Source organism: Neofelis nebulosa, chromosome 2, assembly GCF_028018385.1.
Source record: "Neofelis nebulosa isolate mNeoNeb1 chromosome 2, mNeoNeb1.pri, whole genome shotgun sequence".
NCBI classification, from domain to species: Eukaryota; Metazoa; Chordata; class Mammalia; order Carnivora; family Felidae; genus Neofelis; species Neofelis nebulosa.
This window is the reverse complement of record NC_080783.1, coordinates 66651108-66666783: the sequence shown is the minus strand read 5'-3', so window position 1 is coordinate 66666783 and position 15676 is coordinate 66651108. Positions and strand designations below refer to the sequence as shown.

General features: G+C 35.6%; 1 protein-coding gene and 1 long non-coding RNA gene across 7 annotated transcripts in view; one reads left to right on the top strand and one right to left on the bottom strand.

Annotated features, from left to right (window-relative positions):
• The window catches only part of SCN9A (sodium voltage-gated channel alpha subunit 9), a 167030-nt gene that overhangs the window by 34804 nt on the left and 116550 nt on the right, over positions 1–15676 (bottom strand). Inside the window, exon 18 of the mRNA XM_058715068.1 lies at positions 3622–3742. Coding sequence (XP_058571051.1) covers positions 3622–3742 — 121 coding nt within the window. The remainder of the gene's footprint in view (positions 1–3621; positions 3743–15676) is intronic.
• The window catches only part of LOC131503606 (uncharacterized), a 125331-nt gene that overhangs the window by 88110 nt on the left and 21545 nt on the right, over positions 1–15676 (top strand). The gene's annotated exons all lie outside the window — the stretch shown is intronic.

The following is a 15676-nucleotide window of genomic DNA, read 5'->3' as shown; positions in this document are numbered from 1 at the left end:
TTTTATGCAAAGGCATATCCTAAGAGATTTCCAACCTAGCTGGTTGGCAATGTTATCACATCTTCTTTTTTAAAAGGAGTATTAACTAAATGTAAACATAACAGAGAACCTCTCAAACATTTTAATGGGTCCCCATGGGTAAATGCTATTTCTTTTGGGTGGTTTCATTAATTTGTTCTCGTGATGCATTTCATAAACTCTATACTGGGTTTCATCATGTTAAAGTAGTGCTCTCCACCCAGCGTCCCCCAAACAAAAAAACTCCTAACCACCACTGACCTCTTCCATGTATCACTTATCTGTCCTACTAAATATTTACTACTAAATATTTGTTTGGGCAAGGGACATTGTTTTTTTCACTGCTCTATCTCTCTCCAGTGAGCACCCTGGGCCTGAAATACCAAAGTTGTTTAATGATTATTTGCTGATTGGATGAAAGAATAATTAAGTGGATAGATGGTGAGAGGCTCAGCAAATTGGATGCCCTGTTTGATTTACCAGGCTGAGCTTCTTAGCTCAGCAGGTTGAGCAAGTATAAAAAGTTTCTAGCTGCTCAGAGCGATGTGACTCACAGATGTGTGTTTCCTCATAAACTTTCTTGTCTTTTTTAAAAAAAAAAATTATTTATTTAATTTTTTGAATGTTTATTGTTGAGAGAAAGATCATGGGTGGGGGAGGAGCAGAGAGAGAGGAGAACAGAGGATCTCAAACAGGCTCTGAGCTGACAGCAGCGATTCCAATGCGGGTCTTAAACTCAGGAACTGTGAGATCATGACCTGAGCCAAAGTTGGATGCTCAATGGACTGAGCCACCTGGGTGCCCCATTTAAATTTTTTATTGAGGTAGCACATATATTTAGTATAGTATACCAATTATAAATATATAGATTAATATACTCATATAAGAGCCATGTAGGTCAAGATATAACATTTTAAGCACCCAGGAAAGCACCCCTCCCGCCCCCATGTTCTTTCCCAGTCTGTACCCTCTAGAAGGAACTACTGGTCTGACTTCTATCATTGTAGGTTGATTTTGCCTATTCACCCCCCATTCCCAGCTTTACTGAGGTATAACTGATAATTTAAAACTGTATATATTTGAGGTACATGAATTGATAATTTGATATTAAGTATATGTTGTAATATAATCGTCACAGTAAAGTTAATTAGCATAGCCCATCTTTTCACACGATTACAAATTGCTTCTTTACATCTGTGATGAGAGCATTTAAGATCTACCCTCTTAGCAAATCTGAAGTATACAATACAGTATTGTTAATTATAGTCATATTTTTGTTGTAGCTCTTCAGAATATATTTACCTGTGTAACTGAAACTTTGCCCCTCAGTAAATTTTCAATTGTTAAGGTCAAAGTTCATCTGAAAATGTGTTTCTATAATACCTCTTATACATTAGACTCAATTCAGAAGTTATGAATAATCTCAAAGGACTCACATAACTATTCTCATTAGAGCTTTGTAGGACTAGAATAAACTTTGTGTAAAGTTTAATCTCAGTAAAATAGCAACTACAGTCTGAAATAGCTTAGCATTAATGCTTTCTGCAGAGGGTTTAAGTTTTTCTAAAGCCCTTTTCTAATTTGAAGACAATTTGTTTGATAAACCCAACTTCTTTCTAGTTACCCTAGAATTTTAAGTTAGGGTCATTAATAAAAAGTATAGAGGAAATCTTGGTTGTATCTGTACATATTTAATGGTGCTAATCAATTTATTGAGAAATAAGCAACACCTGATGAAATTCTTAAATTTTTGTAAAGGAAACACTTTAAAGGACACTGTTTTGCTTATGGTACTAATTTCAGCAAACACAAAATTTCTACCAGTTGGGTGTCATACTTGTTTGCTTCTCACATAAAATGAAATTTAGCTTGTATTTAAAGAATATTCATGTACCCATTGTAGTTAGAAGATTTCTTTATTTGACAGGCATTTTTTTCACACATGAGTGCTAGAGGAAGCAGGTTGAGAAAATCATAGAGAATGAACACAAGTCAATGATTTCTACAAAAAATACTGATTCTGAGAATAATAGATACCAAGTCATCAGCATCAACCCTGTGCTATCAGAACTATACAGGATTGTCAACAAAATATTTTTAAAAATAAAAAAAAAGGAGAAGAAGGATGTTAGGAACTGTGGTAATTAATTTGTGTTATCTCACTTAATGTCCTCAATATCCCTATGATTCAGATGTGATTGTTGTATCCATTTTACAGATGAGGAATCTGAGATTTAAGATTGAAAAATGTGGGAAAAAAAAGATTGAAAAATGTGCTCAAGGTCTCACAGAGAATTAGCAGTAGGCCAGTTAGAAGTCATGTTTATCAGGCTCTAAAGCTTCTGGTCTATGTTACTGTATTATACTGCAACTCTAGTATAGGTTTGTGTTTTTACTTGAATAATGCAATATTTGATTAGAAAATATTGCATAAATTCACAGGTCAAGTTCAAAGTCACTACTTTGAATAAAATCCCTGAAAAATTCCAGAAGTAGTAAGTTCAGTAAGTCAGAAAGTGAAAAGGAATCAAAGGAGATACTGTTAGAAAAGAAGAGATTGAAATGCAAAGGGCTTTAAATGCTATGTTAAGGACTTCAGGTTTTATCCTATAGACCAATGGTTCTCAGCTTCTAGTGTGCATTAGAATCCCCTGGAGGATGTACACCTTATCCCCAGAGTTTCTGATCAACTTGTGGTTTCTGTAATCAACTTGTGGCTAGAAAGAAAGAGGTCAGGGCTGAATCAGTCTTTAGCTTGAGAGACAGGATAGATCATGATGTCACTAAATGAGAGAAAGACCAGAGGAAGCTGTGAATTACATGGGGGAGAACTCACTAAACTTTGTTTCAAACTTATTTTACCTCACATGTTTAAAGGCAACCAGAGATGACCATACCTGGAACTCAAGTATGAGGTCAGAGGGAAAGATAATAATTTAAGAGTCAAACAACACAGAAATAGATGTTTAAGCTATAGACATGGATAAAGCCCCTTAGGGCTAGAGAAATAAGAAGGTAACAGCATTGAAATGTGGGGGAACAATGTTATTTAAGGGATGTGCATAAAGATAGTCACTGAAAGAAACAGGTGAAGAAACTCAACTCTCAGAGATGCAAAAGAAGAACAAAGGTAGAGTGTGGCTTCTGAAACCAAGAGAAGGATTTTGAGACAGACTACTATTAACCAGATAATGGTTAACAGTATCAAACGGTGTGCTGAAAGTTGGCGGGTGGCTTCAACTTTTGATGATAAGGACAGTAGTAGCCTGTATCCCATTGAGCTGTATTCTAGTGGTTCCACAGAACTGGAAAAATGAATTAAGGATCTAAAATGAGAAGTATGAGCACCCTAAATAAGTAAAGTGCTTTACAGTATAACATACTGTCATTGTAAATTATTGTTAGTAAAGTATCTTAAGTGTGGAAACTGAAGCTTTGAAAGCTTCCATGATTTACCCTTTGTCATAGAGCCATGGCTGAATCAGTATGCAGTGGAGTCTTCTGACTTTTCACTGAATAATCCCTGATAAGTATTAGGTTTTAAGATAAAACCCCAAATACGAATAAATGGATGGCTAGCCAAGGTCTTGAATTTTCTCTTACCATCTGTAAAACAGGCTTCTGGCTCATCTGAATTTATAGGTTCAGCCTCTGCTTCTTCTCCTTCTCCTGGCAGAGGGTTATCAACTGTGCTGCACTCAGAGGAACTCGACCGGTTCAATCTCTAAAAAGAAATGCACCAGCCCACCAGGCAGTTAATTTAGAGGTTATTCAAATCTTATATTCAAGCCATACTTAATAATCAAATTCATGCAAAGTGTTATGAAAAAAAGATTAACAAGTATGATGGCCATAAAAACGTATAAACACATATTGAGGTCAAGTAAACTTACAATGCATCTATGCTTAATCTTTCTATCTACACATCCCGTGAAAATTAAATTTTATTATTTTTAGTATGCTAGCAAGTAAGTATATGGACAGAATTAGCATAAGGTAATTGTTTGATAAACTATAGCATTTGTAAAGTATTGGCCAAATTTTTATTATGTTTTATGTTTAATATAATTTGTGTACACCAGTAATTATTATATTCAGACAACCAAGATCCTGATAGAAATAATACAAGTACCAAATTTCCAATGCCTGAGAATTGAAAGATTGTATCTGACAGTTGGCAGAAAAAGTTTATTGATACTTAAAATTAGAAAAAAAAAGAAATAAATTAGTGTAAAATGAAATCCAAACATATTTCCTCTATTATCTCTTGGATTTAACAATATGCATCAGGATGATATAGATAGAAGGCTTTTCACCAAGACAAAAAAAAAGTCAAATATTATATTGGAATCAAAATGCCAAAGACCATACTAATTATTTCATCCAACACAGACCACTTTAGTATAAAATTTCAGGACATAGTTGAAAAGATCATAAAGTATTATATATAATGTCAAAAGATAGTGGCTACCAAAGTGAGCACCACATGCAAAATCTGAAACAAAGATTCAATGAAATTAAACATGGTGGTTTCACACATGAGAGGAATGAATTCATTGTCATTATGATCATATAATTGATCATAACACAAGTTCTTCCCACCCAGAAATTTATGATCAAACATGATGTTTACACACTTATACATACACAGAAACTTTAGAAAAAATACATACAGCAATTGTAGCAAAACTGTCAATTTTTCCTAATATTGCTTTATAAGGGGTAGAGCAGCACATCAATAGAAGAGTTCATTTTTCATTCTCATTTGCTGAATGACATGTGAATATTGAAAACTACTAGTTATTACAGCACATGCTTCTCTTATTAAGATTATAGCTTTACTTTAGAATAGTTCTTTAAATACAAGTGCTAAAAGCGAGGAAATACTCATCTCCATTAAATTGGTCTTTTAATCAATTAATTTGCATTAATATTATAGGCCAAATCTAAAATATTAATTTTTAGAGATTTACTGGGAAGCTAAAAATGTGGGTACCACATTCTCAGTGTTATTATTATCACACATTATTCAACACCAGTAAAAAAGTCATTGATACAGCTTTATACATAAGGAATGGTATAAGCAAAGTTCTTTTTATGGGAGCAAAGAATTATGATTACTATAATATTTATAATCCTATTGGCAGAGGGGCATTATTCCCACCAGGTTGAAGAGTTTTATAATAATATCCGTTATGAACAGTATTACTATGAAATTTCACTTAAAAAGCAGAATTAAATTGATTGAATTAATCTTAATTGACTTTAAAATAAAATTTTAAATAAAATGCATCTAATATGCAGAATGCCTACTCAGGCTAAATTAATGAAAACACCTTCAACCTTCGTATTTGGTTTTCTCATTAAGCATTAGCAAAAAAATATATGCCAAGTTAATTTATAAGCAAATAAAAATTAAGATGATTTTATAAAGTGTATCATGTCATTTCTGAAACTTTTTTCATAGTATGGCAACTTTTTGACGTTTAAATTCAGAATTTGGCTCAAATTGTATATAATAAATGACAGTTATTCAAGATAATTCCTCATTGCAACAGACATCAAAATATTTAATATGAACTACAGTTTGTATCATAAGCCAAATTGCTATGACTCTTTAGAAATTCAAGTTTAGAATATTTTTAGGAATTCAGTGTTTTCCCGGGAATGCATGAAGTATTCACAAAGTAGCTATTTTAATACTGTATATAATATTAAACGCTTATGTATATGCCCTAGTGATGTAGAGAGTTTAGATGTAATCTATTCAGTCTTTAAATTTAATATTTACTAAAGTCGAAGTGTCTTTAAACAGCGTCCAAAAGGATGCCTTTAAATAGAAAGGCTAACATCTAAAATGAAAACTTTCCCTTGAAGGGAAATGCATTTAATTTTCATGACAGGTATTGCTGTATTTAACTATTGAATCTTCTTATTTTCTTGTTAGTACACAGAGAAGATCATACCAATCATTTGAATCGCTTTACATTATTATTATTATTTTCAATTCTATAAACTCAATCATTTGTTTTTTAGTTTCCTTTCTTGTAATTATGGAAATCGAAGAATTATTATAGTAAACTAAGAGCAGTAAAATAAATACTTTAGTGTAGAAAATTCCCCTTTTGATATTATAAATAGCCTATTCTGTAATTTTTGTGTGGATTTTGGTTTTAATAAAAAATGAAATATACTTTTGTCTATAGCTTTTTGCTTGTCTTGTCAACAAATATAATTTTTTACCTTTGACAGCCTATACATATAGGCTGTATAAACATAGGATCATAGATGTAGAGTCATTAGCATTAGGAATAGAAAATATACCATAGACAGCATTCCTGTCTTTTTATTGAATAATATGGCATCATTTATTGACACTTTTTAAAATTTTCTTTCTTTTCTTTAAATAAAATCTATACTTGATTCAAAAATTTTAAATGTACAATAATATATGGCAAAAAACAAAAGTCCTTTCCACTCTCTGATTCTATTCCCTACTATATATACAGTGTGTATGTGTGTGTGCATATCTTTCCATATTCAGTGTGCATCCATACAACATTTAAGTAGTTTGGAAATAATCTAATCTTGATTCAAACTTATATAGCTATCTAAGAGGCCCCTTTCAACATTTGAAAATATAATCAGATTAAGATGATGGAGTAGTAGGACCCTATGCTTGCCTTGTCCCTTTAATGCAGCTAGATAAATATCAAATGATTCTGAAGACCCAGTAAATCAATCTGAAGACTGAGAAAACAAACTGCACAAGTAAAGGGAGAGAAAAGACCACATGGTAGAAGGCAGGAAGTATGGAGCTGTGATTTGGGGGAGAAGGGATTGTGGGCTGTGGAGGAGAAGGAGTCCTGATCATGGAGAGAGGAAGGAAGACACAGAGAGAGACAGAGAAAGAGAGAGTAAGAGAAATGTACAGGGGATTGCACAACAAAAGCACTTCCTCAAAACCACTGACTGAGAAAATGAGAGGAGCTGATTATCATGAGTTTTTATAACCAGTGGAGCTCAAAAATTGGAGTTTAGAAATCCATACCATGTGGATGGTGGATGCACTTGATGGATGCAGTGGTGCTCCTGTGGAGAAGGAGGGCAGAAGCTCAGGAGCAGATGGCACGATCTGAGAACCCCTGGGATATACTGGGAGAGATAGTTTCCCCTTCTTGGAGTGCATCTGGGAGAGGAGGATAACCTCTCAGGGGACAAAAGAGCTGGTGGGTGCCATTGTGCTGCCCTGTTCCTTAGCATAGGAAAAGAGACACCTGCTGAGGGCAGCTAACCTGGACACTGGCTTTTTGCTATGCTTTACTCTAAACTCCAGGCTCCTGCATGTTGGTGCAAATGCCATTCTGGGACAAACTGGCACCAACCCCAGTGCCATGAGACCCTGGCCCAGAGGACCACAACAGGTCCGTGGCACACCAGGTCCCTAAAACTTAGATTTTGAAACCCAGCCAACATGCCTGGGATAAAACACAGGTGCACTACACTGCTGGGAGGGCAGAATGGCCCAGACACAGGGTGAAGGCAGAGATCTGAGGAATGCCTGGGACACATGAGGTGAGATTGTTTGCTCTTCTGTGAGGGCTTCACAGACAGTGGCAGACACAAACTCTCCTCTCTGGGGATGAGGGAGAGGGTTGTTGCCATTTTTCTCCCCCACCCATCAGAACAGACTGACTTCAGCGAGCAGAACAGCTCCAACAGTGGAGACCTGAGCTGCTTACACCAAGCCCCACCCCTCTGAGCTCTGCAGGTGCTTCTTTACTAGGGCAAGTATACCTGAGAACGAGAGCAGTTGGCTCTTCCCCCAGAGGACCAGCACAAACTCCTGCACACACCAAGTCTACTGACCACAGAGTGTGCAAAGCTTCAGCTCTAGGACACATAGGATCTAGCCTCTTAACAAGCAGACCAGAGCACACCTAGTTAAAACTCACCACACTCTGGACAAGGTGAAAACACTCCCCACGGCACGCAAGAAGAAACTCTGCAGAGGACTGACCTGAGGGGAAAAGCAGCCAAAACAGTAGCGGAGTACACACAGCATAAACCAGAAACACCTCCTGAAATGCCAGGCCCTGGACAGTATATGATCTCTTCTTCATAAAGCCATTACTCTCTGGAGCAGGAAACATAGCAAGCTTTCATAACACACAGAAGGCAGAGACCTAGACAAAATGCTAAGATGGAGGAGTTCATCCATCCCAAAAGAAAGAACAAGAAAAGGTCATGGTCAGGGATCTCTTTGAAACAGATATAAATAATATGCTTGATCTAGAATTTAGAACAATCATAAGGATATTAGCTGGACTTAAGAAAAGCATAGAAGACACCATAGAAAAGCATAGAAGACAATAGGCAGTCCCCTATTGTAGAGCTAAAAGACCTAAAAACCAGTCAGGTTGAAATAAAAAAAATACTATAACTGAGATGAGAAACTGACTGATTGTAATGACTACAAGGATGAAAGAATCATAGGAATGAATAAGTAACATAGAAGATAAAATTATGGAAATTAATGAAGCTGAAAAGAAGAGGGAAAGAAAAATACAGGATCATGAATAAGACTTAGGGAATTCAGTGACTCCTTAGGTGTATTAACATTTGTATCATAGGAGACCCAGAAAAAGGAGAGAGGATAGAAGGGGAAGAATGTTTATTTGAGCAGATTATAGCTGAAAACTTCCATAATCTGGGGAAGGAAACAGATATACAAATCCAGGAGGCACAGAGAACTCGCATCAAAATCAACCAAAGCAGGCCAACACCAAGACATATTAAAGTAAAATTTGCAAAACACAGAGTTAAGGAAAAAATCCTAAAAGCAGCAAGGAAAATGAAATCTCTAACTTACAAGGGAAGACAAATAAGGTTAGCAGCAGACCTATTCCCAGAAACTTGGCAGGCCAGAGGGAGTGGCATGATATATTCAATGTGCTGAAGAGGAAAAATATACAGTTAAGAATATTATATCCAGCAAGGCTGTCATTCAGAATAGGAGAGATAGAGTTTCCCAGACAAACAAATATTAAAGGAGTTCACAACCACTAAACCAGCTCTGTAAGAAATATTAAAGAGGACTCTTTAAGGGAGAAAGAAAGAGCAATGTGACAAAGACTAGAAAGGAACAGAGAATGGGGTGCCTGGGAGGCTCAGATGGTTAAGCGTCCAACTTTGGCTCAGGTCATGATCTCATTGTTCATGAGTTCAAGGCCCACATTGGGCCCTGTGCTGACAGCTCAGAGCCTGGAGCCTGCTCCAGATTCTCTGTCTCACTCTCTCTCCACCCCTCCCCTTCTTGCTCTCTGTCTCTATCTCTTGAAAATAAATAAACATTAAAAAAATTTACAAAAAAGAAAGGAACAGAGAAGATCTCTAGATTGTCTCTAAGATTGGACTAAATGCTCCAGTAAAAAGACACAGAGTAACAGAATGGATTAAAAAAAAAAAACAACAGAAAAAAACAAAAAACAAGGCCCATCTATCTGCTGCCTACAAAAGACTCATTTTAGACCTAAAGACAATTGCAGATTGAAAGTGAGGGGATGGAGAACCATCTATTAGGCTAATGGATGTAAAAAAAAAAAAAAGCTGGAGTAGCCATACTTATGTCCGACAAACTAGATTCAAACTAGATTTTAAACCAAAGACTGTAACAAGAGATGAAGAAGGGTACTATGTAATAATAACGGGGGTCTATCCAACAAAAAGATCTAACAACTGTAAATATTTATGTCCACAACCTGAAAGCACCCAAATATATAAAACAACTAATAACAAACAAAGAAACCCATTGATTATAATACAATAATAGTAGTGGACTTGAACACCCCACTTACAACAATGGAAAAATCATCTAAGCAGAAAAGCAGCAAGGAAACAATGGCTTTGAATGATCACTGAACCAGATGGACTTAACAGATATATTCAGAACATTTCATCCCAAAGCAGCAGAATACACATTGTTTTCAAGTGCACATGGGACATTCTCCAGGATAGAACCACATAGTGGGTCACAAATCAGACCTCAACAAATACAAAAAATTAAGATCATACCTTGCATATTTTCTGACCAGAACACTATGAAACTTAAAGTCAAATACAAGAAAAAATTTGGAAAGACCACAAATACATGGAAGTTAAAGAACATCCTACTAAAGAATGAGTTAACCAAGAAATTAAAGAAGAAATAAAAGAATACATGGAAGTAAATGAAAATAAAAACATGATGGTCCAAAATCTTTGGGATACAGCAAAAAACAGTCATAAGAGGGAGGTATACAGCAATATAGCCTTACCTCAAGAAGAAAAATGTCAAATACACAACCTAACCTTACACCTAAAGGAGCTAGAAAAGAAACAGCAAAGAAGCCTAAAGCCAACTGAAGAAGGGAAATAATAAAGATTAGAGCAGAAATAAATGATATAGGAAAAAAACCCAGTAGATCAGATCAATGAAACTAGGATTAGTTCTTTGAAAGAATAAATTGATGGGACCCTAGCCAGACTTATCAAAAAGAAAAGAGAAATGACCCAAATAAATAAAATCACAAATGAAAGAGATCGCAACCAACACCACAGAAATACAAACAATTATAAGAGAATATTATGAAAAATTATATGCCAACAAACTGGGCAACCTGGGAAAAATGGACAAATTCCTAAAAACATACAAACTACCAGAACTGAAACAAGAAGAAATAGAAAATTTGAACAGACCCATAACCAGCAAAGAAATTGAATCAGTAATCAAAAATCTCCCAAAAAACAAAAGTCCAGGGCCAGATGAAATCCCAGGGGAATTCTACCAAACATTTAATGAAGAATTAATATCTATTATTTTTTTTAAGTTTATTTATTTTGAAAGAGAGAGAGAAAGAACGTGAGAGGGGCAGAGACAGATGGAGAGAGAGAGAATCCAATGTGGGGTTCGATCTCACAAACCATGAAATCATGACCTGAGCTGAAACCAAGAGTTGGTTGCTTAACTGACTGAGCCACCCATTCTTCTCAAACTGTTCCAAAAAATAGAAATGGAAGGAAAATTTCCAAACTCTTTCTATGAGGTCAGCATTACCTCGATGCTAAAGCTAGAAAAAGACCCACTAAAAAGGAGAAAAAATAGGTCAATATCCCCAATGAACATTGATATAACTCTCAACAAGATACTAGCAAATTGAATCCAACAAGTAAATTAAAAGAATTATTTGCCCACAATCAAGTGGGATTTATTGCTGGGATGCAGGGCTGGTTCAATATTTGCCAATCAATCAACGTGATATAACACATTAATAAAAGAAAGGATAAGAATCATATTATACTTTCAAAAGATGTAGAAAAAGTACTTGACAAAATAGAGCATCCTTTCTTGATAAAAAACCCTCAACAAAGTGGGGATAAAGGGAACATGCCTCAACATCATAAAGGTCATATACGAAAGACCCACAGTGGGGTCCTCAGTGGAGAAAAACTGAGAGCCTTTCCTCTATGGTCAGGAACAAGACAGGGGTTTCCACTCTCACCATTATTATTTAACATAGTACTGGAAGTCCTAGCCTCAGCAATCAGACAACAAAAAGAAATAAAAGGCATCCAAACAGGCAAGGAAGAAGTCAAACTTTCACTATTCGCAGATGATATGACATGATGTAAAATACCTGAAACGCTCAACCAAAAAATTGCTAGAACTGATACCTGTATTCAGTAAAGTCACAGGATACAAAATCAACATACAGAAATCTGTTGCATTTCTATAGACCAATAATAAAGCAGTAGAAAAAGAAATCAAGGAATCAATCCCATTTTCAATTGCATCAAACCCCATAAGATAACTAGGAATAAACCTAATCAAAGAAGTAAAAGAATTATACTCTGAAAACTATAGAACACTGATGAAAGAAATTGAAGATGACACAAAGAATTGGAAAAACAGTCCATGTTCATGGATTAGAAGAACAAATATTGTTAAAACGTCTATACTACCCAAAGAAATCTACACATTTAATGCAACGCTTATCAAAATACCACCAGCAATTTTTCACAGAGCTAGAATAAACAATCCTAAAATTTGTATGGAATCACAAAAGACCCCAAATAGCCAAAGCAATCTTGAAAAAGAAAAGCAAAGCTGGAGGTATCACAATTCCAGATTTTAAGCTACAAAGCTGTAATCATCAAGACCGTATGGTACTGGCACAAACAGAGACACACACATCAATAGTACAGAATAGAAAACCCAGAAATGGACCCACAACTATATGGGCAACTAATTTTTGGTGAAGCAGAAAAGAATATCCTAGGAAAAAGACAGTCTCTTCAACAAATGGTGTTGAGAAAATTGGAGAGCAACATTCTGTCCACTGGATCACTTTGTTACACTCTACACGAAAATAAATTCAAAATGGATGAAAGACTTAAATGTGAGACAAGAAACCATCAAAATCGTAGAGGAAAACACAGGCAGCAACCCCTCTGACATCGGCCATAGCAACTTCTTGTCAGACACATCTCCAGAGGCCAGGGAAACAAAAGCAAAAATGAATTATTGAGACTTCATCAAGATAAAAATCTTCTGTACAGTGAATGAAACAATCAACAAAACTAAAAGGCAGACTATGGAATGGGAGAAGATATTTGCAAATTACATGTCTGATAAAAGGTTTGTATCCAAAATCTATAAAGAGTTTATCAAACTCAGCACCCCCCTCCAAAATAATCCAGTGACAAGCGGAAGACATGAATAGACATTTTTCCAAAGAAGACATCTAGATCACTATCAGACACATGAAAAGATGCTCAACATCACTCAACATCAGGGAGATACAAATCAAAACCATGATGAGATACTGCATCACACCTGTCAGAATGGTTAAAACTAACAACTCAGAAAACAACAGATGTAGGTGAGGATTGGGGAAAGGGGAACCCTCTTACACTGCTGGTGGGAATGTAAACTGGTGCAGACACTCTAGAAAACAGTATGGAGATTCCTAAAAAAGTTAAAAATAGAACTACCTTATGACCCAGCAATTGCACTATTAGGTATTTACTCAAAGGATAAAAAAATACTGACTCAAAGGGGCACATGCACCCCAATATTTATAGCAGCATTATCAACAAAGCCAAATAATGGAAAGAGACCAAATGTTCATCGACTGATGAATGGATAAAGAGGATGTGGTACATATATACAATGGAATACTACTCAGCCATAAAAAGTATGAAATCTTGCCATTTGCTATGACATGGATGGAGCTAGAATGTATTATGCTAAGTGTAATAAATCAGTTCAAGAAGGACAAATACTACATGATTTCACTCATATGTGGAATTTAAGAAACAAAACAGATGAACATAGGGTAAGAAAAAAAGAGAAGGAGAAAATATAAGAAACTTAACTATAGAGAACAAACTGAGAGTTGCTGGGTGGGGAAGTGAGTAGGGGGATGGGTTAAATGGGTGATGGGCATTAAGGATGGCACTTGTTGTGATGAGCACTGGGTGTTATATATAAGTGATGAATCACTAAATTCTACTCCTGAAACCAGCATTACGCTATATGTTAACTAAGTACAATTTAAATAAAAACTTGAAACATTAAAAAAAATGATCAAATTAAGTACTTTTTTATTCATCATGGTTCTTTCGATTGCGTAGAAGGTGTTTTTTCTACAATACTTAATGTGAATAGAGACCGTTAAATATAGGTGTTATATGAGAAACTGCCTTAAGCTGGTAACTTACAATGTTATTACTGACATATCCCAAAATAGGCATTCACATCATAAGGCTATTTTATGCTAGTTGGCCTTTTCTTATTTTGAGAGGTATGAAGTAGGATTATCTAATAATTTGATGATCTGCCACTCAAAAAAAGCCAAACAAGAAAAAAAAATTCAAACCTATTCTACCTATTGTAGAAAATACAGAACCCAACAAAAACCTTATGCAAAGAGGATGGTTGGTGTTGAAAACATTCCAAAGATTATACATTTAAAATACATACTGTAAGTCTGATTGCTATATACAACAAAAGATACTCTTTGAGGAGCAGAGCTTAGAATAGTTATTCCACTGGAGAAGTGAAACAAAGAAACACGGAAGAGAGCAAGAAGTTGAGAGAAGCAAATCAAAGAGAAGAGAAGGGCATATATGGGCAGAAAAATTAAGGGAGACATTAATGATAAACTAAGCTCTACTGTATGTCATTAAGCTTAAGAAATATTTTTTTATTATATTCAAATAACATCACCCATATTTTAATTTTAGAGTCTAATTTTACAATTGATATTCATAATGAGGGCCCTGAATCATTAAAGGAGTAAAATGGTCAAGTTCAGAAAAAAATATCGAAGGACCTTTAAAGAAGAAATCTACAGATTCTACTATGCTTTGTGGGAGTAGGGGTCCAGTGTTTTCCAAGCTCCCATTCTATCATGGGATAACTTCAATTTAAAATATTCTTTTCTGGTCTAGAACCAAAATATGCTTTCCTCTTCCTTGCAGTTGTTAGGGCCCTTTTTGCCCTCTGGAGAAATGCAAATATTATCTTCCTACAGCCTTTTCAAACTGAGACTACCATTTGTGTTTTTCATCTTAAGAGTACTGATATTTAGTTTCTTTACATGACTTAGTATTCTAGGCCCCTCAAGGCCCTCCAATCCTTTTCTCATCTCTCTAAAATCCCGATCTCTCTCAAGATTCTTTTTAAATGATAATGCCAGTTAAAAAGTACTGAAGATATCCTTCATCAATGGAAATGACAATAGTATTTTCCTTTCTGTTATCTAGATTTACTACCATTTAAGTAGCAATTTTTAGTTTAATTACTAGTTACAGTAAACTCTTGACTCAAGGCAACTAAAACCCCAGCACTTTTTCAGAGAAAGGGTAAGAAATGGAAGTTTTCCTTTTCTAGTGTTCTTGATGACTACTAGAGAAAGTCTGTAGGGTTTTTTAATTTATTTTTTTAATTTTTAATTTTTTTTCAACGTTTTTTATTTATTTTTGGGACAGAAAGAGACAGATCATGAACGGGGGAGGGGCAGAGAGAGAGGGAGACACAGAATCGGAAACAGGCTCCAGGCTCCGAGCCATCAGCCCAGAGCCTGACGCGGGGCTCGAACTCACGGACAGCGAGATCGTGACCTGGCTGAAGTCGGACGCTTAACCGACTGTGCCACCCAGGCGCCCCAAGTCTGTAGGCTTTTAGAGAACAGCTGCTTGTTCAGCAGGAAATCCACTTAACAGTTCCATCACAGGGTCAACGTGGTGTATAGTATTAGATGATGGAGAAATAATGAGGTCAAATCTCAGGCACGTCCATGGAAATTCAAAATTAAGCAAATGATTTCACTGAGAATTCTTACTTTTTCCATAATCTTCTATCTAGAGCACTTCCTATTTAAAAACTTGACAACTTATATGCCTAAAAGATAAGATCTTGCATATGAAAACAAACAAACAAACAAATTTTGGCCACATGAAAGATTGGACTGATTACAGGTGTCTCAGCCAGATCGTACAGGGTCATCTTGGATCTTTAAAAGGCAAGTGACATTCACCAATATGGACTTGCCGTGCAATCAACCAATGGTATTCTGTGCACTAACACAGAACTCCTATCTGCAGAGAATAGATA